Raw genomic sequence first — 25310 nt, 5'->3', positions numbered from 1 at the left:
AATGCCCCTCCAGTATTATTCACTTTTAAATACCCTAAAAGTAAAATGAATAATTCAGGCGTTAATTAAGACATTTTAACAACAAATAAAAATCTTAGGAGACATTTTTATTTTGAGAACCAAAATTATAACAACCACTTCAAAGCAATACACAGCCAAAGAACACGTAATGTAAAACTTTATCAACGTAAGATGCAGGATATATACCAGAAAGAAACAAGGATCAACTAAACAAAGGACTCAAAGATTAATATCATGCTACAGGGAACGAATGCATATCTGTGGCATATCAAAAACATCACTATAGAAAACGAGCAATTCAGCAATGTCAGGGGCATATCAGCATTTTACTGTCGAATTTGATGCAAAGGAAAATGAATTCATAGATGAAGAGAACATAAATCTAAACGAGCAGTTGTTTGAAATCAACTTCAAATGATACCAGGAGTAAATCAGAACTTAATTTTTGAGAAACAGGAAGAATGAGACTCATCAACTGCATATCTCAAATGCGATGACATATCTTCAACCCTTCCGTAGGTCTCCATCCTTGACCTCAAGAGTGAAAGCAGCTTTTTGTGTTGCGAATGTTTCTTTTGGAGAATCCAAGTAAATGCAGCGAGCCCAAGCCAAATCACATCTTTTTTCTGAAGCATAAACAATGGGCGAATATTGAAGCTGTGCAACATGCGAGACATCAACTTCCTGATCTGTTTGTACATGCGACTAGTGGAACATGGACAAGTTAGATTCATTACAAGACAAGTGCTATCAGGAGAATGTATAATGCACAATATTTGAAAACCTCATCAGATCGCTGAACCAAGTCTAACAATATTGTGATCTGCATAACCTATATAGTTTTATGTTCATAACAATTTCAAATACTGTCAGAACTGGCCTAAGTCACATATCTGGCCATCTATATTGCACATTGGTGCACATAATGCATATATTGTCAGTGTATGTGTTGTGTGTTTGTGATCAATATGCAGCCATATACAGAGCATTTTACTGCTCGATAACATGCAATGTGGTATTTTAGTACACTTATGCAACTTAGAATGTTTTCTAACAATTAATAACAAGAGAACAATCTGAGGGCAAGCCAAGATACTGATTCATGACTTATGGATGGCATAAATATAATATGTATTCCTACAAGTTAAAACTGTTAAGAATGTTTTTCTTGTTACCCCTCTTTTTCAGTAAGCTCGATTGAGCAAGGATTATTTAACAGCAGTGAAACAACCTTCGTCTATCTTCTCTTTTCCTTTAAAAATTCAAAAGGAAAAGGAGATATTATTCTATAAGGACGGCCTAGTATGCCAACATTAGGAAGACAATTGACATGTAAGGAGGCATTATTCTATATTGATGGCCTACTATGCCAAGGATGGGCATAGTAACTTGTCCTGCAAACTCAAAGAATAAACTATGAACAACTTTATTCAATCATTTCTCCCACTTGCCCACCATTGGAACGACTTCATTCACTTGAAAAGACAATTGTCCTTATAAGATATCCTTAAAACCCCATTATTTTGGAGAATAAGAATAAATAAGCATCTATATAGCACAAGAGTAGAAAGCCATTTTTTAATACATCATGATCGCAGAAATGTACGTTTACATTGGCCAAATTTCAGAGATTAGGAACAAGCATTTTGCTAAAGAAAAGTTTTCCAATGTTGAAATGTGTTACCCGGATAACACACGAATAGTCATAAAAAATCTATAGACATCCAGGATTATTATTATAAGCCAAAAAACTGTTGAAATATTAAAATTTGAAGATAGAAGATTACCAGAACGAATTTAAAATTATCTTCAGCAAGTAACTTGGATTCAACTTGATCACAATTTTTATGCTATTCACATAGCAATGGAACTTCATTGCGCATAGGAGAACTGCCTGATATACATTCAAACTGACGATAGCAGGAGAGTTGATGTTAGAGTCATAAAAAATGGGGTGGCATCTCGTTTGCACAAAGTGAAACAACTTTGCCTTCAAATGATAGCTAGGCTTAGTATGTGCCTTCACGTTCATAGTGGATCTCATATTAATATCTAAATACCTGTTTAACAGTATCCAGCTTTAATTAGTGACTAGCCTTCATAAATTAAAGAGACATATGAAACATTTGTACAATGTTTGGCTGTTCCTATTACTCATCGGGAATTAAAGAAATGAATTGGTTGTATAAGAAAATATAACCAACAGGTTACCTTGTATAGTCTGCTTGGATTTCCAGTGTGTGGCAGTTGAGAAGCAAGCCACTCCATGTAACAAATGGTATACCATCTTCACCCGCGTACATTTTCTTAATCAAATGACCACTCTGCATCATATCCAAATTGGTCCCAAGCTTCTTTTTGTTTAATGAACAATTGTAAGCATGAAATCCTCTTCTCATTCGATTGAAGAATTTTTGTGCTTGATCTTTCGAAGTAGACAAAAATAGAAAATCATCAATAAATCTTAATAACAAATTTTCTCCAGATTTCAAATCCTTAGAACCAAATGCAAGAGCATTAGCTTTTGTAGCACGATATTCATTAGAATCAAACAAGTTGGAGTCTCCAAGATCCAATATATTTTTGTGCACATGATATGATAGATTATTGGTGGCTAGCTCCCCATCAGTGTCATTGCTTGTTTGCTTGCTACTGGTTGCAACCAAACATTGGTTATTCATTTCAAGATATGGCAAAATTACTTTATTTTCCATGTCCCCATAATAACATGAGCAAAGAAGGGGTGACAACACACTGCCTTGGGATATTCCAACCTTCTGCAAGTAAAATTTGCGTTCAATTTGCAAAATGTTGTGCTTCAAATGCTCTTTTAGAAGATGAAGAATCTCCTTTCTCTGAATATGTTCAGTTTTTTCCTATAACCATTAGCAACCTGACTTGCCTCAGATATATGGTCTTCTTATTAAAAACATGAAAGAAGTATACAAAAAACAAAATAAACGATTCTAACAAACGAAATTAGTATAGTCTTCTGATAAAAGTGCACGCTTTTGCTAGAAGATGACTCATAATTATAACACTTTGAGTTCCAGCAACATAAAATTATATCATACCCACAAATATTGCAGACTAGAAGAAGCAAGCTACGGAAAAAAATCTATAAGTGATAAAACAAAAATAATAATAATAATAATGAACATAACAGGAAAGTTATAGATTACATGACTTATGAGAAATACATGAGGTCATGCTATTTCTAAAATCAAGCCAGAACTGAAAAATGTAAAATAAAGTACCTGATCTACCAAAATGTTGCTGTATGAGGATATTTGAGCAGAAGGATCAACCACAGAAGTGCAATTACTGCCATAAGGAATGTTCTTATAAAGGACCCTTAAAGATTTCTTCTGATAGCATATCTTTGCATGTTTTCTCATAACATACTCATTGCTGCCAATAATATTCTCTAATATGCTCAACAACTTCTCCTGGTCAATGGAATCAAATGCCTTTAATACATCAACGACAACAATATAAATTTGAGGTGTTTTTTGTGATCTAAGTTTTACATCAGTTAAGAAATGATGAATTTTTCGATAGACATCATTATAATTGAATACAGAGCATCCTAATTTTTCTGGTTTCTCAGCCATCACTTCTCCCAAAATTGAGAGTGCATCTTTAAGCACAGAATTCACAGAACTATACTGAATTTCTGTTTCATGACAAAACCTATTTTTCTGCTGTGTTGCTGCTGTTTGTTTGATAGCATTAAGGAGGAACTTAGGATGTCTAGAATGTTTTACTCTGGATGATGATTTTAGATTTGCCAAAGTTCTCAAACATTTACTTTTTGGAACAAACCTAGCTTTCGAGAAACCAAATGATCTTTTACCAATGATACGCTTAATAAACGCTTCATCTGCTAGCTCAAACTTCTCACCAACCAAAGAAGTAATGGTTTGTCCAATTAATTTTTTCCATACTGGCATAGGATAATAGAATAACTCATATTTTCTGGACTCCCTTTCAGTAACATAAAAGTTGGCAGCAATGATAGACACAATTATTTCTGAAAAAAACCAACGGATCCAACTTAGGAAAAGATTTCCAACCACCATCCCTTTTGAATTGTTAGTTTCCCTGCCTGTTATTCTTTCACATTCACTAGAATCAGATGTACTATTACCACTACAAAAGCACTGAGAAGAAAGAACTTTTGATAAAAAAGGGTAAGAAGATATTTTAACTCTATCAACACATTGTTTCAGATGAAAGGTCTCGTATCTGTGAGATTCAACAAACTTTGAAATGTTTTTCTGTAAAGCTCTCCAACAAGAAGAGTTCCCAAGCAGTGATACAGGAACTATAGATCTGCATACAGCCCATATAAAGGAGACAACTTGATGGTGCTTTGAATAATATCCAATCAGTTCAACATCTGAGTATTGGGCCTCCCTAAACATCTGAATCAAGGAAACTTGCTGGGGACCTGACCACCCTTTTTTCTTTTTGATAGAAGAAATCTGATCAGTACTTGTTACAACAATAAACTTCTGAAGAATATTTACTTCTATACAACAGAACAAATGTAACTTATAACACTGAAATTAAAATAAGGTCACTTGCAACATAATACAACACACAAAGGGAATTAAACAAATCGGGGAATACATGGTAGTCTACTCAAGGAAGACTGTGCAGCCTTTATTTCCTGGAGTGCAATTCTTCAAAGTACATACCTTCTGGACCTTGTGTGCTTATAGAAAATGTGGTGTTTATTTTTCTGACATCAATTTTCTTTCTCCCCTCATTCCTCTATTCTTGTTTATTATTATTTTTTTAAATCCGCCCACAATGAATAAACTCTGTCAGGTCGGTCCCCAAACCCAGATAAAGGAGGAGGATTGCATTAGGTTGCCACCCAAAGCTAAAATATAGACAAATATTATGTGTGGATCCATCAAATTATTGCGCTAATGCTAGGTTGTTATCTGGAAAGAACGCGTTGCAAAGTTTGACTACAAGTTTTGGCAAGGATTGTTACATCTTCATGAAAACTGTTAAATATGCAAGAGTTCTCGCATCCTAGATTGGATTGTCTTAAATTAGGAACATGGGACATAGAAACACTCACCGACAAAGCAATAAAGATAGTAAATACGATGATTAAAAGAAGAATTAATATTTTATATTTACAAGAGACAAAATGAGTAAAAGAAAGACAAAAATGATAGAGAACTCAAGTTTTAAGTTATGATACATATAAAAAGGTAAAACGAGAAATAAAGTAGGTATTGTTGTAGATAGTTTATTAAAGGCGAAGTAGTAGGAGTAGTTAGGGAGGGAGATAATATTATACTTTTAAATTAGTGGTAGCAAAAGAAACTATTAATGAAATTAACATATATACACCTCAAGTAGGATTAAATGAAAACACCAAACATAGATTTTGAGAAGATGTAGATGAGATAATATACAAAAATTCTAACAAATGAGATGATCTTTATAGAAGGAGATCTGAATAGGCATGTAAAAGTATGAAATAAGGAACATAATAGGGTGCATGGGGGGTATAGTTTCAAAAAAAAATGAAGAAGGAAAAATTATATTGAATTTCATGATAAGATATGAACTTATAATGCTAATATGTTTTTCAAAAGAGAAAACACTTAGTTACTTTCAAAAGTGGGAATAATAAGTCAAATTGATTTTCTTATAGTCAAGAAGAGAAATAAAAAAATTTATAAAGATTGCAAGGTCATTCCTGGAAAATTCTAACCACCCAACATAGATTAATGGTGTTAGATACGTGCCTCAGGCATAACATTAGTAGAAGAAAAATCTGCATAGCTCCTAAACCAAGTGGTGGAAGTTATATTATGGGAAATAAAGTATATTTAAGGAGAGGATAACAACACAAATATTACAAAAAATACATAGGGACTCGAATACAACTTGAGATAAGATGGCATCAAATTTTAAAAATAGTGACTAAAACATACTCGGGGAGTCAAGAGGACATGCACCACCAAATAAAAAATCTTGGTGGTGAAATGAGAAAGTATAAGAGAAATCAAAGGAAGAAAAAAACAACTTATAAGTTATTGTATACTTGCCAGAACGAAGAAAACTCATGCAATAGCCAAAAAAGAGGCTAAAAAAGCAATAAAGTGCAGTCAAAAATAAAGGTTTCCATATATCAACAGTTTAATATAAAAGAAGGTGAAAGAGTCATCTATAGAATAGCTAAAGCGAGAGAAAAAAAACAATGGATCTTATCCAAATAAGATATATTAAAGATGAATCCAATAGAATAATAGTAAAGGATGAGGAAATAAAGGAGAGATAAATGGAATATTTTTATCAACTTTTAAATAAAAGGTTAGGTGACCAACTTAGCTTAGGAAATTAAAATAAGTCAAGGAGTATAGAAATTTAAATTTTTATCGAAGAATTCAAATTTCAAAACAAACAAGCGCTAAATGAGATGAAAAATGAAAAACCAATTAGACCGGATGATATTCCAATAGAAGTATGAAAGTGCCTAAAGAAGCAGAGTATTGAATGACTTACAAAGTTATTCAATCTTATATTGAAAACGAAACAAAATGTCTCATTAATGGAGGGTAAGAGCTTTAGTCCTATATAAAAAACAATTATAGGAGCATTAAGCTAATGAGTCATACGATGTAACTTTGAGAAAAAGTGATAAAAAGATTAAAGAAGGAGACCAAGGTGATCAAAAATCAATTTGGATTCATGTCTAAAAATCAACAAATAAAGCTATACATCTTCTTAGACAACTGATTAAAAAGTATTGAGAAAAATCAAACTTACAATTGATATTCATTGACCTAGAAAAAAATTTATGACCAAGTTCTGAAGAAAATTATATGAATAATTCTAGAAAAGGTGTTAGTGTAACATATATTAAGACAATTAAAGACATACACGATGATGTAATCACAAGAGTGAATATTTCATACGGATTAACCGAAGCATTTCTTATAAAAATAGAGCTACATCACGGATCAATTCCAAGTCTATATCTTTTAACACTAGTTATGGACGAACTCACTAGATGCGTCCAAGATAATTTACCATGGTGCATGTTTGTAAATGACATAATTTTGGTCAATGACTTGTGAGCTGAAAGTTAAAAGTTTTAGGCTTAGTTGAGTAGAGATGAAATATATGAAATTTAAGTTTAGTAATAATAGATGTAGTAAGATAATTATTAAAATAAGAGATGGCGAGTTACTTCTACCTGAAAATTTTATGTATCTAAAATCATTTTTGCAAAAAGATGTTTGATAGAGATGTTTTACATAAGATACTAACAAGATGGTTGGAATGGAGGAAGATGTCAAATGCTCTTTGTGATGATAAGGTACCTTTAAAACTTAAAAGGAAGTTCTACAAAACAACAGTTAGACTTGCTATATTCAATATTAAGCTATGAAGCGAGCACACAGCAAAAGATGAGTCGCAGAGATAAAATCAAGGTTTAAAATATCGAGTCGTGCTGAGGTTTCAGTCCCGGACCGAAATGATACAATTTCGGTATCGTATTGTATCGTACCTGTATAGTTTTAATATTTTTAAAATATAAAATATATTAACTAAAATAAAAAATTTAATCTAATATTTAAAAATAAAAAAACTTTAAAAAATAATAAGATAATTTTATAAATTTTAATAAAGCCTATGTAAATTATCCCAACTATAACAAACAAATTGATTATTAAAATTTAATTAAACTCTAAGTTTAAAAAACAAAAAAAATCGTGACACGCACGAAGGCGCCACCGGACCCACACGACGCCTTCAGCGGCGCCTCCGGTGGCGTTGCGGAGCCCAGGCAGCGCCTCCGGTAGCGTCGCCGAGGCTGTGAGACACCTCCGGAGGCATCTTCCGGTCGGAATGCCTGTGCCGGTGCTATGCCGATCCGTTGACGGAATAAAATTTTTCGCCAGTATCGCACAATACTGCTCGAGATTTCAATCCATGGATACAATGTTAAGATAGATATGCAGACATATAATGATGGATATAAGATAAAAAATGAAAACATTAAAGAGAAAATCAAGTTGCACTTATCGAGGAAAAACTCCAAGAGACACGTTTAAGATGATATGGGCATATACTTAGACATTTAATATATACCCTAGTTAGACAATGTGAGACCGTGACAAATACACACATTAATCGGGGAAGAGTGAGACTTAAGAAGACTGGGTTAACAACGATAAAATAGGATAAAATTCACTTAAATATAGGTGATGATATAATAAGGGATCTAGTCCAATGGCGTAGAAGGATCCATATTGTCAACCCCACTTAATAATATAATGGCTTGGCCATTTTTGTTATATTTATACAACATTTTTTCCTTTAAGCATATAGGTTTTTCTAATTGTTGGAAGATTGAAATAATTTGTTGATTCATAGTAATCAGCGATATGATTCGTGTAGTAGCTTTCCTTAAGGCCTAATCGGCCCCACCACCAATAGTGTGACTGGTATAGTGAATTTCCTTTAGGATACAATGAAATCATCCACTGTTATTCAACTTGCATTGCCAAGGATTAACAATTTGATTCTCCTCTGATTAAGAGATGGATGTAGAGGATCTCATACTAGCCGTTGTTGGGACTTCGGAGGCAATTGTTCAGATGGTGACCTGTTGGTTTGCCAAGATGGAGGAGTAGGTCAGGCTTATGACTTCTTTCAGAGACCGAGTCCGAAGAAGCCTTGGGCCAGCACAATCTAGAGGAGCTACTTATAGCCTAGTCATGCAATAACACTCTGAATGATAGCACATGGGAGTCTCTCTACGAGATCCAAATAGGAATACTTGGAGGACCAGAGCTACACTTTTTGTGGGTTTTATGAGGACACAAAAGCGCCTCTTCATTGGCTGTGCCCCTGTTATGAAGATATGGCGGCGGATCAAGGAGTGACTACATATGCATTACAGCATGTCCACCTATAGAAGGATGATTTGAGTCTTCAAGCATTCCTACTGTGGGACTCGAGTTTTAGTGAAGGCTCGTCAACTTGTTGTTTCTTTTATGACACACTATGTATGGTTGGCAACAAATAATTGTTTGTTTGAGGGAGTTCTAATATATGTAGAGAGTATCTACAAGAGAGTACAAATGCATGTGTTTCGATCTTTGGTTGTCTACTCAGACCTGATGCTGTATCAGGCATGAGTAGACACCCAAGACCTGCATCGTACATTTTGACTCATATATATTCACATATTTACCGATCAAAAAAAAAAAGTTTGCCGAAATTCGCTCAATAGAGTGTTGTGCAAAAAATCACTATTTGAAGTTTCATTTGTAAGGAAGAAGAATAATGATGTTTGAAGGTTGAGAAATAACTTGTTGCATATTGTGAATTCACAATTGAATTGAAAATGAATCCAAACCCCTCTCTAGACACTTTATTACCACTCACACTCTTTCATTCAATTGTGACTCTTACATTGTAACCACCCAAGTTAATCACGACCTATTGGACATTTAGATGATGTTATTCAAACCAATCTGAAGCATAAATTCACCTAAACACGTTGGGCCAATTGGACACACTACTTGGGCCCGAAATTCACCTATTGGTACGGAATTCATTAGTGAATTAGTCGTCCACTTGGCGTATAAGATGGAGGTTTGCTTCTTGCATTGTAATAAATCAAATATGCATCTCAAAAACTTGTGATGGTGCATATGTATGAAGTGTAAAGTGCAATAACAAAGTGCCCTACTATAGCATACATGTGCCACGTAAGCCCCATTTTCAAATGTGCGCTCATGTAAGTGTGGTGCAAGATTGCACATCGAAAAATTACAGCACGATGGATTGCATCACTCATATGTATTGAGTATAACCCTTCCCCCTCCACACATGCACACACATTGTTCATAAGTGATATACACAACAAAGAGCAATTAGTTGCAGGACAAATGCCCCCACCAAATCCACCTTGTCAAGATAACTTTAATAAAGCATCTAAAATCAAATGCCTTAATTTCCCTAAAAACTCTAGATGTGGTCCAAAATCCACTATGAGAATCACAAATGATCCAAGAGTTAAAAATTTCCAACAAGCCCCCATCTTTTTCAAAATAAAAACAATTTTACTAGTTCTTTGGCACACTTGTTTTTCCTTTGCTTAGCCATGGATGCCTCAAGGCTAGAATTTACACTTAAACAACACCTCTTAAAGTTGGACAAAATAGCAAAGTGAAGAAGTGTATTCTGCTTGGTTATTCTAAGATGCCTAAAATGCTACATGACACTATTATGGCAATATGTTTATATGCTTTCATAAATGTTTACGATTAATACTCACAGCGACCACACAACACATTTGTATAGGTGAACCAAAACTCCCTGATATTGCAGATTCACATTTGATTGTTGGGTCAATAAGAGCAATAGTTAAACTTGCTATTATACTACAAATAACCAAGCACGTCATTCGGTGCTTACTTCCAGTAGGAGCATGCATTGCCACTTAATAAACTCCAAACATAAACTTTTTATGATTCTAGTTGAGAATTCATTATTTGACAAATTATATTTGAGTTATACACATCTCAACACAGACCCTTTTGACTTCATCCTTGTGAATTTGTTTGTTGGTGGATCCACTAAATTTTAGCTAATATAACAAAGTTAATGGCAATTATATCATCCAGAATTAGATTTCCACATAGTTGTCTTAGTCAAATACACCTAGGCTTTTAAATATTGCTATATTCAGACTCTTCTAGAAGCTTCCACAATCCATGGACAGATCCCATGTACAATTTGATGAGAAGCAATGTGAACATAGGGTGATCTATGTTCTCCATTGGCTCTCACTGTGTGCCAACACATGATTCCCAAGTTCTTGTCAATGAATTTTCCGAAGTCTATGAAATCAACCTTTACCATTAAAGAAAGGACATCATGAATAGTGTCTTTTTTGAGTTGTTCTAACTTTCTAAGAGCTTGTTAATCATGTTAATGTATGAAAGCTAGAGAGAGAAGAAGAGGCCCAACAAGACTCTAACAACCTCGAGCATAGTGACTCCAACCTCAAACAATTGCTCAAGAACCATTTACCTCAAACCGAAATTAAAGCCACATAGGACCATACACGAAGAACTGAATTTTACTTCTAATCTAAGCAAAACCAAAGTATAAAATTTCAAAGTCATGCCGGAGTTTCAATCTCTGATCGGAACAATACAGTTTTAATACCTATAATTAATTAGAATAACTCAGAAGAAATTAGCACAATGAAACTCTTATAGCTTGCTTTTAGAAACTAGTGATAACGTGTAATTTCTATAGAAACACGAGTAAAATTGATGATGATATACTTATATTATTGGGCCTTAACCTCGCGCTCTAGAGGGACCTTAGTCCTTTAGTTCATTATGTGGGACTAGATTCTATCATTATATCATATTATATTAGAACAACTTCTTATGCAATTGAGTAGATATTTTAAAACAATAAAGATGAATAATAGTAAAGAAAATAAAAAAGTAAATATGAGACGGAGATGTGAACTTACTCAAGAGAAATTAAAGAGCATATAATGAGAAATGATTGGTAATTATTGCAATTGCCTTTGAAATGTGTCTTGATGTCACTTTATTTTCATGTTGCACGATGCTTAATTGTTTCATTTGCTTTACATACTTTTATTTTTAGTAAATTTATTTTTGTTAGCATGAGTCCACTTATTTTTGTTACTTTTTTCAAAATACATAATAAAGTTTAGTTCGATTGTGTATTTTTTTAGTGTTGTTATTTTGTGGTTATGATGCAACAATAAATATTGTTACGAATGAGGAGCTTGTTTCTTGTATAGATGGAATCCTCCTTGTCGTGATAGGTAGAGGAAGAAGATTATATTCCCTCATTTGTGTTTCATTAGTGAGACTAAATTATGACAAAATTATTTTCTACTATTTTTTTTGAAGTGATATTTTTTGCTAAATTTATTTTTCCAAAAAAATTAAGTTTCAATATTTTGTAGTAAAATAGCTAATAATAGCAAACCAACTTGATCTCTTAAGAGGTGGCAAATCAATTGTTTCTCTTATCATTTCTCTCCTTGGCCTATTTCTAGGTGTAGGGTGATCATTGGCAGTTGCATTTTGAGTCGAATTTTCCTTGAGGTATGTGTTAGTTTATTGTGTTCTGCTCCAACTTTTCTATACACCACCTGCATTAAGCAAAGTTTACCTCTTGATAAGCCTAACTTATGTGGGGCATGACAGATCCCGCAGTGAGCACAAGTAGGGGAAGTCATTCCATAGCATTCACTACAAGTACTTAAGGAGACAAGTGCACAAATGAGGAGAGACATGTTGATTAAGGTTGAGGGAAAATCTAACAAAGGTATTAAATAAACCAATGAAAAAAATTTACAAGTAGTCAATAGGAGTGTGGTGGCACAACAAGATGTGGTATTGAAGTTCAGTGCATGAGACTAATGAAGAGAGGGTAGATAAAGAGTTCCAATATGAGTTAAACACACATCAACAAGAAAAGAATGACATCACTGATCAAGAATATTAAACAGAAAAAATTAGACATAAATGCCCATTTCAGAATTAGTAGTAGAAGATAAAATGCCATCGTTCAGAGATACCCAACTTACACTAATAAGACAACTAAAAATGATGCTGACCCTTTATCCAATTAGCATTGGCATAACCATTGGATTTAATTATGTGAATTACAATTCAAAACTAACAGAAGCATTCTCAAAAAGCAAACCTGAGAATTTGAATTGTTATCATCCCCAGTGTGCTCTTCGAAAATCTGAAGGCAATGTTTGAACAGCAGCCTATTACGCTGACAACGCTGGGCATTCCGTATAAGAGACTTTAGAGAGTGTAAAAGTGAATGATACCTAAGAATCAAGAGAAATATTATGACATGAAAAAAAATGGATAAAGGTACAATAGGAAGCCAGAGTCGAGCCTTACAAATTGTAAGAAGTCGCTTTAACAAGACAATAAATTATTTATGTGGAATTAATTTAACTGTTAAGTAAAACCAAAGCCTAAGTATATTGGAACCATATATTGTAACAAAAGATGTATCTAAATAATTCAAAGATGAATAGATGATACATCTCCATAGCTGGTCAATGAAATTGGAAGCAAAGATTGTAAGATAGGCTTCAGATGTCTTGTCTTTTTATTACTAGTCCCTACTAGCCCTATAATAACTAAATTATAAATAAATAATTACTAGATTCAACCCAAAGGCTCTATTAGCAGGATATGAGTTTGCAATTATCAATTCAATAAGCTAATACCAGGGTGACAACTGATGGTACATGCATCAAAGTAAATGATGAAATTAAAACATAAAAGAGGAACAATAGACAAGACATCCAAAACAACTACAAAGGAATTAAAAAAGATTTGGCACATCCAGGGCAGCATAACAAAGGCAACCATTATGAAGTCAGATAATTTTAATGCAAATATAAGAAAGAAGCTACTCAATAAAGATCAAAAGAATATAGAGAGGCTTCTTAACTACCAGTCTTGGACTACATATCGAAAGTCTGGGATAATCACACATGCTAAATCTGGCAGAAAATTTAGAGGTTTTAACTACTAGCATGATATTCTTTTTTATTTTTGAAAAATCTAATCTGAATATAAATTTAGCATGAAATCTTATTTTCAAATCTAGCACATTCTCAACTTTAATATATTGCATACACTTTTTGATAAATAACACCTGGCATCTGATTCAACAATTTTAGACATAATTTGTTAAAACAATTTTACAATGAATAAAATATTCATAATTATTTCATTTATCTAAATTTTGTTCGAACACTAGCATATGAGAGGTCTGACCATTAGAGAATACAATGCAGTCATATATTAATAGATGATGCCACATATTAGTGTTAGTTTGAAATATTGGCAAAAATTTGATCATACTTTTTTTTTGTGTTAGATCCTTTACAAAACAGAAATTATGAGAATAAACTTTTGGAATAGAAAAGTTCTAGATTCATTATAATCTCAAAGTTCATGCTAAATTTAGCTATTATACCTAATTCCAAATTGGTAAGAAATTGTTTCCAATGTGCAATAAAATCAACAAACCAAATATACCAAAGCACTCAGACAAAACACTTGTGGTTGCTAATCCAAACATTTACTGGTATCTTTTAATAGATAAGCAGAAAGTCACAATATACTAAAGATAATAAGAAAAAGTAGCTTACGCAGCATGCTGAACTTACAAGCATTGGGACTTCAATGCACAGCCATAACCAGAATCTAGACAGGTTACAAAGTTTTTGCATCCATCGGGGAACCCAAAAATATGCTTCATTAGAGTAATTGCACCAGAATTATTTGGCTTTAATTGATTAAGGATGTCTAAATGTCAACAAGAAGTCAAGTTTCTTCCAACATATAATTACTGCACAATATCCAGTAGCCAAAGTAACAGCATTGCAATCATCATATGCCACAAGCAATTAATTGAATAAGTTTGAAGCACTTGCAACTTATTAAGAAATTCAAAGTTCATCACTGGTGATTAATATATCCTTTCTAGTGAGTCAACTAACTAACCATCATTGATCACGAGCACAGATCCTTCACCTATTAATGTAGAAAGAATTGCAATCCTCTGATGCTTCGTCCGACATGAGGACCTCCTAAAGGCCGGTTTTTGTACTTTGATTTGAGCTATAAAAAATTTTTACTTATCCAAAAAAAGAAAGAAAGAATTGCAATCCTCAAAATCATACTCAACAACATAATAATGCAGCTCAGCCAAAGTGCATGCACACTAAATAAGAAATAAATTTTACAACAAACTATTAGTCATGCAGCTTAAATCCTGTCAATAAATGATATCATCAGCCGACATGCAACTTTGTTCTTTAAGTAAACAAATTGGCAGTTGGCAATTCTAAAGAACTCATAATCAGACACCGGTTTCTCAGTTATCCAATCTATGCTCGTCTCTAGATCATCATATTAAATTTGTCCAAGGTTATAGCACTGAGTTTAGAAATCCCCTCTTTTGAGAAAATGAAATTTTTATTTGCATTAATATATACTTTGAGTTGAATAACGCAATTTGCAATGGACCCACTTTAATATGATACGGTAATCAACATATTTATAAGTGTTTCCTGCCTAACATATTGAGATAGGAAAACACATGAGAAAACAACGACCAGACTTTTTTGACTATTGACTTCCCACTTGATTATACAAAGTTCTAAAATAGTTCATTGAACATAAAAGAACTAGTCTTGTGTGACTATCCCCTTCATTGATTTCATAAAAGAACATTAAGATATAGTGTAAAGGAGAACTTTCAAGTTAAATACTAAGGATATCTAGCTTTTTGACTTTTTCATAAATGAAGCCAGAAACTCAGAACTATTAAGAAATTTGTTAGAATTTAGATCCTGGTGTGAGTTGAGCTTTGACTGTTTGAAATTATAACTAAATAAAACAATAAAGCACACATTTGATAGACCAACCCCACTGTTGGTATTGCACTGTTTAAACCACAGATTGAATGTTGAAGCAAACAGAAACAGAAAAAAATAGCCTCGCCAAAATCACTTATCTCTTCAAGCATAAGTACATGCCTAGGTTCACATGAATCTCATAAAAAGAACAGAATAGCAACTATGAGAAATATAGTTAAGAGGAGAAGAGTAAAACTCAATGGATAAAAATGTGAGAGTGAGGTAGCAAAATCAAAGTTGGAAATAATTTACATCTTAAGAATTCAAATCATCATCTTAATGTGATATTTGTTCCAAGTAGTTGGAATCAGCAATATCAACCTTATGCTTCCGATGAGCTTTATCTAAGGTTATATGATTACTACCTTTGAGATCAATTAAATCAATTTTGGTCCATTAACTAGAGTTTTTTATAACCTCCATATACTCCTCACCCCTTACACTAATTGATTCAACATCTCAAACTTTAGAATTGATTGGTAGACTTTAAATCTATGCATATCATATCAACTTATCTCTCTATTTTCATCATAAATAGGAGCTACACCTAATTGCTATAGCATGGTAATAAATTTAATGATAATTATATAGCAAGCATATGCATCCAAATACCCATCCCTTCAATAATTTTTTCACATACTGTTTCCTAACAATTCTAGCACAATCAATTTTTTTTCCCAAATTTAAGGAGCATGTGGCGACCATACAAGACTCCAAAGCTTCTTTTCATTTCAACCACCACTTTATACAGCTACAGTGGAATCTTCATCATATCATTTAAACAGCTACAGTAAAAAATTTCATGATTATCAAGGTTATTTGTTCACTATTAGAATTCAAATACCGAAAATTTCCTTTTAATCTCAATACCTACTCCAATAATACCATACAGAAATAGTAAAAAGATAAAAGATTGAAAAATAATAAACCTAGGCACCAGTTATAAATCATAATACGCCAGTATAGTCCCATGCAGAGGCTTGTGAGGTTAATATGATCAACAGGCTAGTTCTCTTGTCTAGAAGACTTGTAACATTTTGGCATCATAGCAAACCTAATCCTAGAGACATGTAGTGACAGGATTGTTTGTGAGATGGTGGTGTATCATTGGTTCTCATTAGATATGATTCTAAAGCATGAGATGAACTTTAATACTTGACACAAACATCAAGCCTAGCCTTGAGTGGGAGAAATTGCGAACCCCAAATTTAGACTTACAAGGGAATTATGAGTTAATAGAGAAAATTTATAATATCAACCTGAGTTTAAGCATTTAGAACTAATGGTCGATTCTAAGTGCCTGATAGAACTAATGCATCAATTCTTTCACTTGTATGAGTTGAAACATAAAGACAACAAAAAATAAAAAAATCATAACATATTAGAACCTTGCAATATAAAAACGACCAAAATTCTCAGCAAAAAGAAATAACATATTCTAAAAGATTGTAGTGGATCTACACAATAAAGGATACGGGGTTTAGGGAAAACTGAATATGTTGAGGAACTATTGTAGAAGATGTAGCTTCTTTTTATTTGATCTCTAGCTTCCACCTTTTGTGAAGATTTCATCATCAAGCAATAAAAACACATGGAAGGAATCTGTTGATAGATTTACTAGTCAATTAAGCACAAAGTGCAACTAGACATGGATGAACATTATTCCAACACCTGATGTGAGTCAATCACCGAATACATATGAATAGAAGCAGTTTTTTCATTAGCAACAACAATTACTGAGTCCCAGCAATAGATGAAAATATAAGTAATTATTATTATACAGTTACAGCTCAGCTTAATTTTGCACGCCTTAGAAATTAACAGAAGAATTAAAAAGCATGAAGAACATTTCTTGTACAAACTATGAAGCATGGTTGTGTTGCTTTCAATGAGATATTATATAACAGGAATAACCAGATTCAATAGACAAAATTTAGCAACCAAATATATTAGGCTACATTCTCGATATAAAATGTGTTTCAATTTAACAAATTCTATGAACAGCTAAGCTCTTTGCATGAAAAGCAAGCTAGCATGCGAATTAGGAGAATATAATAACCCTTTTAAACCATTTCCGAGATCATTTTTAAATTAACCAAGAAGGCCTTGACATGGTGTGTCGGCTTGCATTTCAATTCTGATATCGTCTATGTCAATCTACCAAAAGGTTGCTTTGTTTTGCAACCTATTTATGAAATGAGCAACCTTTTGCTAGACTGACTTGTATGTGAGAGTAGGTAATTCCAAACAGGTTCAAAAGTTCCTTTCCTTTCACACTGTACAAAACTTAATGATTCAAATGAGGTACTGATGCTGACTTGGCTAGCTATTTGGGAATTGAACACTCCAAGTGAAAGCATGCATGGAATTCAAGGAAATACAAGCTCCGCTGAATCAGCAGACACTTGAACAACATGGATGTGAAACAAGTGTCAGACATGGACATTAATAAAAAAAAATACATGTAATCAATAAGAATATTGGTGTCCATTGAAAGTGTCAATATCCAACACAAATATAGGCGTAGGTGAAGAGTTCAACTATCAGAGGTTATAAACAATTTAGTGCAATTACAAGTATGAATAGCCAAGTCATTACAAAGTATAATGAAATGTAAATGTACTTGCGATTCTAGCAATAACGACAACGACAATATCAACCAAGTCTTATCTCACTAGGTGGGGTCGATTATATGGATCCTCCTACATCATTAAACTCTATCCCCTACTATATCATCATCATTTATATTTAAATAAATTTTATCTTATTTTATCATTACTTGAGATTCTAGCAAATAATAAAAATTCACTACAAAGCATACTGAAATGCATATGTTACTTGAGATTCTAGCCAACAATAAAAATTCAAACAGGACAAGATTGAAAAAGCAGAAACTAACCATCTTTTGAAGATTTAGATCCTTCTTCGGGTAACCAAAATCTCTTGGAAGGTCACTTTGTGTAATTTGACTATCATATGTTGCCTCAACTTGTGAAAATTTATTCAAATATTGAAGTTGTATAGATAACTTCGGCAGAACAATATCAGGCTGCCCCTTAAACTGATTACTGGTTGTTAATCTAGGACTAGGATAAAGTGTCTCAGTTGGTGATGTTATGTGTGCATGGCAGAACTCCTCAGAAGGCATGTAAAGGGAAATTTTGTCACTAATTATCTCCTTATCTTTTGATGAATTTAATACAGACTTCTTCATAATACCCATATCATTCCATGCAAAATAAGCATTTATCTCAGGTAGTTGTAAAGCCTGACAATCATAGTAAACAGAATTTTGAAGTTCCAAGTTTGAGATATCATTTTTCTTCTCAGCAAATATATTTTGTTCAAGAACCTTAGCCTTTTTTCCACGTTGCCAACTGAATAATCTTCTGTGTTTTCTGGGATTCATAATGGAACATACTCCAGAAGAATTATTGGGATTATCAGAACAATTGGGTCCAATGTCACTAGCAAGTTGCAGCGGATTTTCCTTTAAATTGAAATGCTTCAAACTTTTATACATGGTGGTTTGGTTAACAGAGTTGGGTATACCTTTGCCAGAAGTACTAATAGATGAAGTATCAGGATCTAGCATATCAACCCTGGCATATGAACTTTGATTAATTTCACATCGCTTTCTCTTCAGTCTGTTCTTAGTGTAAGCCTAGATCATTAGAGAAATCAATAAAAAAGTGTACGAAAGCCTGAATTCTCCAAATAAACTTAGGTATATAAGTTCACGATACATAAGAATTCACCTTTGATTTTTGATTGGTAGGATATAGGTCGTTAAGGCAAATATAGAAATCTAAACATCATCATGGAAGCCATTTTATCCTCTCTGATAAAATAGATTATATATGACTAATGTAAGAAGCCAGAGTATGGAGAAGTGGTACAGAATTTACCAAAAAAAATTTAAGCCTTTAGTGACCAAAAGTGACTAAAAATTACCACAGTTACTGTTGATCAATCTTGATCAACAAATTCGGAATTATAAGACACAGATGATATCATAGGTTCTAGTTCACAGCAATCACCCCCATTCTATACTCGACTAAATTTTATCAATGCAGGAGAATATTGTATGCAACAAGACCAAATATCTGCATTCACAGTTCTTGTATTTTTTTTTTGTCAATAAAATCATTAATTGCTTAACTAAGAATTTTCAGATACTGGTGATTTCTTATGATCTAGTTCACATCATTCACAAACTAAATTAATTAAATTATCAATGCAGTTGAGACAAGATAATATAGTGTGCAACGTGACTAAATATTTCAATTCACAATTCTCATCTTTTGCTCATACCATGAGAAAATTGATGGTCAGAGATAAAGGATTAAATTCTGTCCAAGTCAAAGCCAACTAGTATTGACTGATCAAAATCTGTGGTTAGTGCTCGATCAATCTTCCAACTGTCTAACAGTAGTCCAACTAGTCTACTAGGATCCACAACAATGCAATTAATGATACAAAAAAATAATGGTTTAAACAAGGACAAGATGAACAAAAACACATAGTACAATACCATCCCGAGTGAAAAAGAAAAAAAAAGGTAGAAAAATGAAATTGAGAGGAAAGAGGAAGAGAGGCAGAGAAGTAGAATAAAAAAACATAAGGAAAAATAACACATTTTAACTGATTCTCTCTTCCATCCCCTTAAACACCCCAATCCTCCAATGCATTAAATCACCTGCAGTCATGGGTATTGGTCACTATATTTCAGAAGATATTGGGAAAAGTGTGCAATTACAGTAGAAGTTTGAATAGTTGTGAAAAGTGTGCGAAGATTGTATTGTAAAATGTCACTTCTTCAGAAGAGGGTCAGTCATACCATGTCTTGCGTGACCTCAGGCAATTCAGGTTGCTGACTGCGTGATAATGAAGTGTTCTTCATGGATTTCGATTTTTTAATGAGTTTGTCCATTTGACGCCCTGTGATCTGATAATAACTTCCTCTTTGAAGAGAGATAAAAATTGACGAAAATCGTAGGAGAAATAGCAAAAGTTGGCTGCCTATCTGCACATCGCAGTGGATCATTTTAACAAAACAAGTAACCAATTATACCAAATAAGAAACAGTAACTGGTAACTGGATACTTACTCTGGATAATAGCCAATCCCAACTTGGATTATAAAGTGAACTGGTAGAAGTGCAAAGAGATTTCCTGACAGTGCAGCAAAGGCTCTCCTGATATCAGGATGCAGCCATTCAGTAAACCAAGGTAAACAGTTATAAGTTGTAAACAGAGCAGTGCCTGAAGAGTGAATAGTACATAAAAAAACATCTAGTAATAGATGATTAGACAAGAATAAATGTCTTCCAAAATCATAGAACCTATTGACATGCAGCATAGGACTTTACACACTACGCTTCTGCAAGCTATCTAAAGCATTAACTAAAAAAAATACATTCTCATAATCTCACCTCAAAAGAGAAGGAAAGGGGCCCAGCTCTTTTGGGCACTTCATAAATCAAGGGTTGAAACTCCATTTACTATTTTGATCAGATTTCCATTATAGACTTGAAGCCCTCAAAATAAGGAGTGAAACTAGTTAAGTTCTCCATCTCCTACCCATTAAGTGGTGTCATTCTCCTACCTTGATTCTGATTATAAGCTTAAAAAAATTGGAATATTTACTGTCTCCACCACAAGCCTAGTCATAAGATCAGGGCTTCTACCCACCCACAAGGTACGCAGGTTCAGCCTATATCACATGTGTTACTTGTGACATAATAGTGTGCTACAGTATCACTATCATCGACAAGGGATTCAACCCATGTCGGGTGGCAATTTGGGTTGGCAAATCATAAAAGGATTGTATCTCATTGAACCACAACCTTTTTGAACCAAACCGGAAGCCAACCCATCTAACAAATGGGTAAAAATTTTCAACCTACATAAGACCCATTTATAAACAAATTAACACGTTTATCGACAAGTTGACTCAATTATAGCCCGTTTAATCAAATATGGTAGATGGATCATACCGGATCATGTGATGTGATCCATTTAAAAAACATAGACAAATTTTAAATACAAACTACATATGAATTATTTGTAATACAAAATTAGAAATATAATCTATATGATCTATATTATAATATATGTTATTGTATTATATATTTGTAACTTATATATTAGATTAATATTTATAATTAACTAATATAAATAATTAAATATCTATATATTTATAAATGGGTAAACCCTGACATGTTTAGCTCAAACCCAACCACATAAAATTGTGTGTCTTGTCACGTAGTGTAAATGAATCGTGTCAACTTTTATAACTCATATTCACGTGTCAAATGATACAAATAGCACTGTGGGCAAGGCTCCAATAGTTAACTTTTTAGTAAATTTATTTGCTTTAAACATATATATAAATCAATCAAAGTGAATATAAATATATGTGTGGTCATTAACAAGTGATATAAAAATCAAATGTTAATTATATGCTCAATTGAAGTCCTAATGTTAAATTATTAATTATAATAAATATTCCTTAAGCTCTTATTTAATATTGTAATTCATATACATCTCTCATGTTTCTCTACTAAATATTTTAGGTTTCTACTGTGTTTTCCTTAGAACTCCATTTTGCAAGCAGCGTGATGTATTGAGATCTCAGTTCATTTCAGCATACTCAGTCCCAAGACGTGCTAAAAATTGATTTTATCAAATAATCAATTTTGCATAATTATCAATCATTCAACACTTTTACTTATACACAGCATAATGTCCTTTCTTTTATAAAAGATAATTTACTTAAAGCATTTTCCTTTCTTATACAAGATCTTCTTACTTACACTAGTAGATTGTGACTACAAAGGGGAATCTTTATGTATGTGGAATTACACCCCAAGGGTGTAACACTAGTATGGATGAAAATGTCAAATCTTATGATCAAAGTATATTACCAGTATTTACTAATGATACAATCTTGCCTAGAGTATGTAGCCAACCAAAATACTTGTGGTAAAAATGGCTTGATGAAAAGAAATGATAATCTTTTAGGTTAACTGGACAATCAGTAAAAGAGTTGTAGCACGATCATTACTCTTCATAACTCAAAATCAAAGTTGTATGTTATTAAAGAAAAGAAATAGCAAAAAATGGTATACTTTGTGAGCACCATAAATATCACAAAATAAAAATTGGTTAATATAATATGTCATACAAAAATAATCCATGGATTCTATCATGAGGAGTATAAGGAAAGATAGAAACTAAGAATAATAATGTGAATTGGATTTGTTCACATGACAAGACTGTAATTGAAATCGCTTATATACCACAATTATCATATACTAGGAATAGGATTAATCTCTACTTGGCATTCCTAGTTCCAGCAATTGATACTCAATATGTGATTTTCTAATTGAAATAAAGGATATGTACACATGATCAAAAAAAATTATTAAAAAGACTACCCTGGGCCTAGCCTATTTTTACTGTTAATTATGTAGTTCTACCATCTATCCTACTCTATATCATTGCAATTTGTTGGCCTCATAAAAGGAATTGTGGGTGGACATAGGTCCTTAAATTCATAGTGAGTTCTGTTAGAACCAAATAAAAAAACTTAGGTGGGCAATATAAATTTTGAAGATACTAATTATGCAAAATGTCTTCATTAAAAGATTATGGAAATCCTAACCCACTGTCCTAATGGGGCCTAAAACATGGTTCCAACCCTCGTGCATGTTCAACTTTGTCCCCTCATACCTCAAGGATACAACTAATATCACCTTTACTACAGACCTGCAGAACGATGTTGTGAGACATGCCTATTGACCCCTTTGACTCTACGTAGTGAAAATGAAAGGAAAATTTAAGAAGAGGGAAAGAAAGGAAGAAGAGGCATTTGACCTCAAGTAGATTACTAAGAACCATAGAATGGAGAAGATAACTCAGATATTTTGCCTTGAATGACAACAATAGTGATGCCAACAAGTTGTGCTCAAGCCGGACACTATCCTAGTTGGCCCATTTAGCTGTCATGTTGGTTTAGGCAAAACACGTTGTGCATAGGCCACGACAAGGATGACTTGTGACATTGCGTAGCTTAATAGTGTGCATGTCAACTAAAGCTTAGGTTCATTGAGCCAAAAGTTAATTTAAAAAATAAAAATAATTAAATAATATAAAAAGAAAATTATTAAAAATAGAAAAAGAAAATATTAAAAACACAGAAAAATAGAAAAGATAGAATTTTCAAAAAAATCTTAGATATTCATAGGAAAATTTTAGAATTGTTTTTGAACTTTTTAAAGGTCAATTGGTAATCTTAGGATAAAATTGACCACAATGCAAATCCTGTCGTGCCCAGCATGAACCAGCTCTAGGTAGTGCCCCATCTGGAACACGGGTTGAGCTCCTATTGCCTAACTCGACCCATTGTCCAAGTCAAGCTTGGCTGGCCTAGTCCAACACAGTTTGGCACGGGATGCACACGCCTGATTAATTCAAGTCCATGAATAAGCCTGAAATCACATGCCTTCAACAGCCCGAAGAAAGCTTGGTGAAAGATGGATACTTAGAAATTAAATGAAGAAATTTTTGGAAAATAGACGATGTGCTACTATAAGACTGTGGAGAACCTTTTGGTTCTTTTCTTAAAATTTGCTGTCCAACAAATGTATCCATCTATTCCTACGGTACAAAGATACACACCTGTCCGACACAAAGGTATCTCTTCAGTCAAAATTTGTGGACGGTCTTTGAACGGTCAGAAGAAACAAAATCCTCAATGAAAGCCATTTTAAACAATCATTGCACATAATACAAACTATCAGAGAGAACTAAGTGTGTAACAACTTACGAAGCTCACTGGGGTATCATCGTAGAAAACCTTGGGCGGAGCCGGTGCTTCGCAGGAAACGACACAAAATGAACGGGTTAAGAGGAAGCGGTACTCGACGGGGTCTTCCTTCCGGAGGAGAAAGGATGAGGAGTCGCAACCCAGGCAACGCCGCCCGCGGCAGGAGCACTCGGCAGGGGAAGACGGGGGATGGGGCAAAAGTGAGAGGATCGCCTTCTCTAGGGTTTTCACACGGTTGCGGTAAACGATGCGGAGGGCCACCGGAGCGGAGCCGCGTCGCCGCCGCTTTTGCCTCCTCCTCCTCGCCATTGGACGACGATCCAGGGGAGGATCGGGAGAGGAGGCCTGGAGAGAGAGAAAGCGACGGAACTCGAGGAAGAGAAAGGAAGGGTGTGTTAATGTGGGCGACTGGGCGGTGCGGACTGCAGGAGAGCAGCCGGCACGGCGCGAGTAATGTACCGTCGTGGCATTGGGAAGGAACTGAAATTTATAGAGGGGAGCTTAAGAAACGGTGATAGTACTTTCAAATTTCCAAAACAAAATAATAAAAAATAAATAAATAAAATTATAAAATGGAATAAATTATATCAGGGTCGGCCCTGTACAGTTTGTATTCGGAATTAACTAAGTTAATTATGACGGAGCAGAATTGTAAAAAAGGATAAAAATTTGAATCTCGACGAAACTAAACAATACCTCTTCCATCATGACTAACTTTATAGAAGACTTACAGAAGAAAAAAGATTACCCATAGATGACATCCATTATTGTGAGCCAAGGAGCAACCTACCAAGAAGATCAATTATCGAAGCCTAATAATGTGAACACTTCTTGAATTTATCAAATTTTTATAAGATCATATCAATCATCCAAAGATTTATTCCTCCTCCATTGTAATCAACTGTAATTTTTTGATTTACCTCCTTATAGATAATCGTGAAACCGACCA

The 25310-nt window shown here is 33.7% G+C and overlaps 1 protein-coding gene across 1 annotated transcript; it reads right to left on the bottom strand.

Annotated features, from left to right (window-relative positions):
* Positions 1-452: 452 nt before the first annotated feature.
* On the bottom strand, positions 453-24670 carry LOC141818519 (telomerase reverse transcriptase). The gene is made up of 13 exons (XM_074706006.1): positions 24362-24670; positions 20640-20726; positions 20370-20555; positions 19068-19193; positions 18869-19019; positions 18429-18649; positions 17005-17131; positions 14276-14414; positions 12778-12913; positions 3279-4490; positions 2233-2897; positions 1809-2081; positions 453-726 (listed from the first exon to the last, which is right to left on the bottom strand). Exons 1-13 carry the CDS (start codon positions 24668-24670, stop codon positions 453-455), a joined length of 3906 nt encoding a protein of 1301 aa, XP_074562107.1.
* Between the last annotated feature and the right edge of the window lie 640 nt (positions 24671-25310).

Source organism: Curcuma longa, unplaced genomic scaffold (genome assembly GCF_044706935.1).
Source record: "Curcuma longa cultivar G26 ecotype Majalengka, Jawa Barat unplaced genomic scaffold, ITB_CL_G26_1.1 contig_25175, whole genome shotgun sequence".
Lineage (NCBI taxonomy): Eukaryota > Viridiplantae > Streptophyta > Magnoliopsida > Zingiberales > Zingiberaceae > Curcuma > Curcuma longa.
The sequence above is the reverse complement of the archived record's forward strand: the minus strand, read 5'-3'. Positions and strand labels throughout refer to the sequence as shown.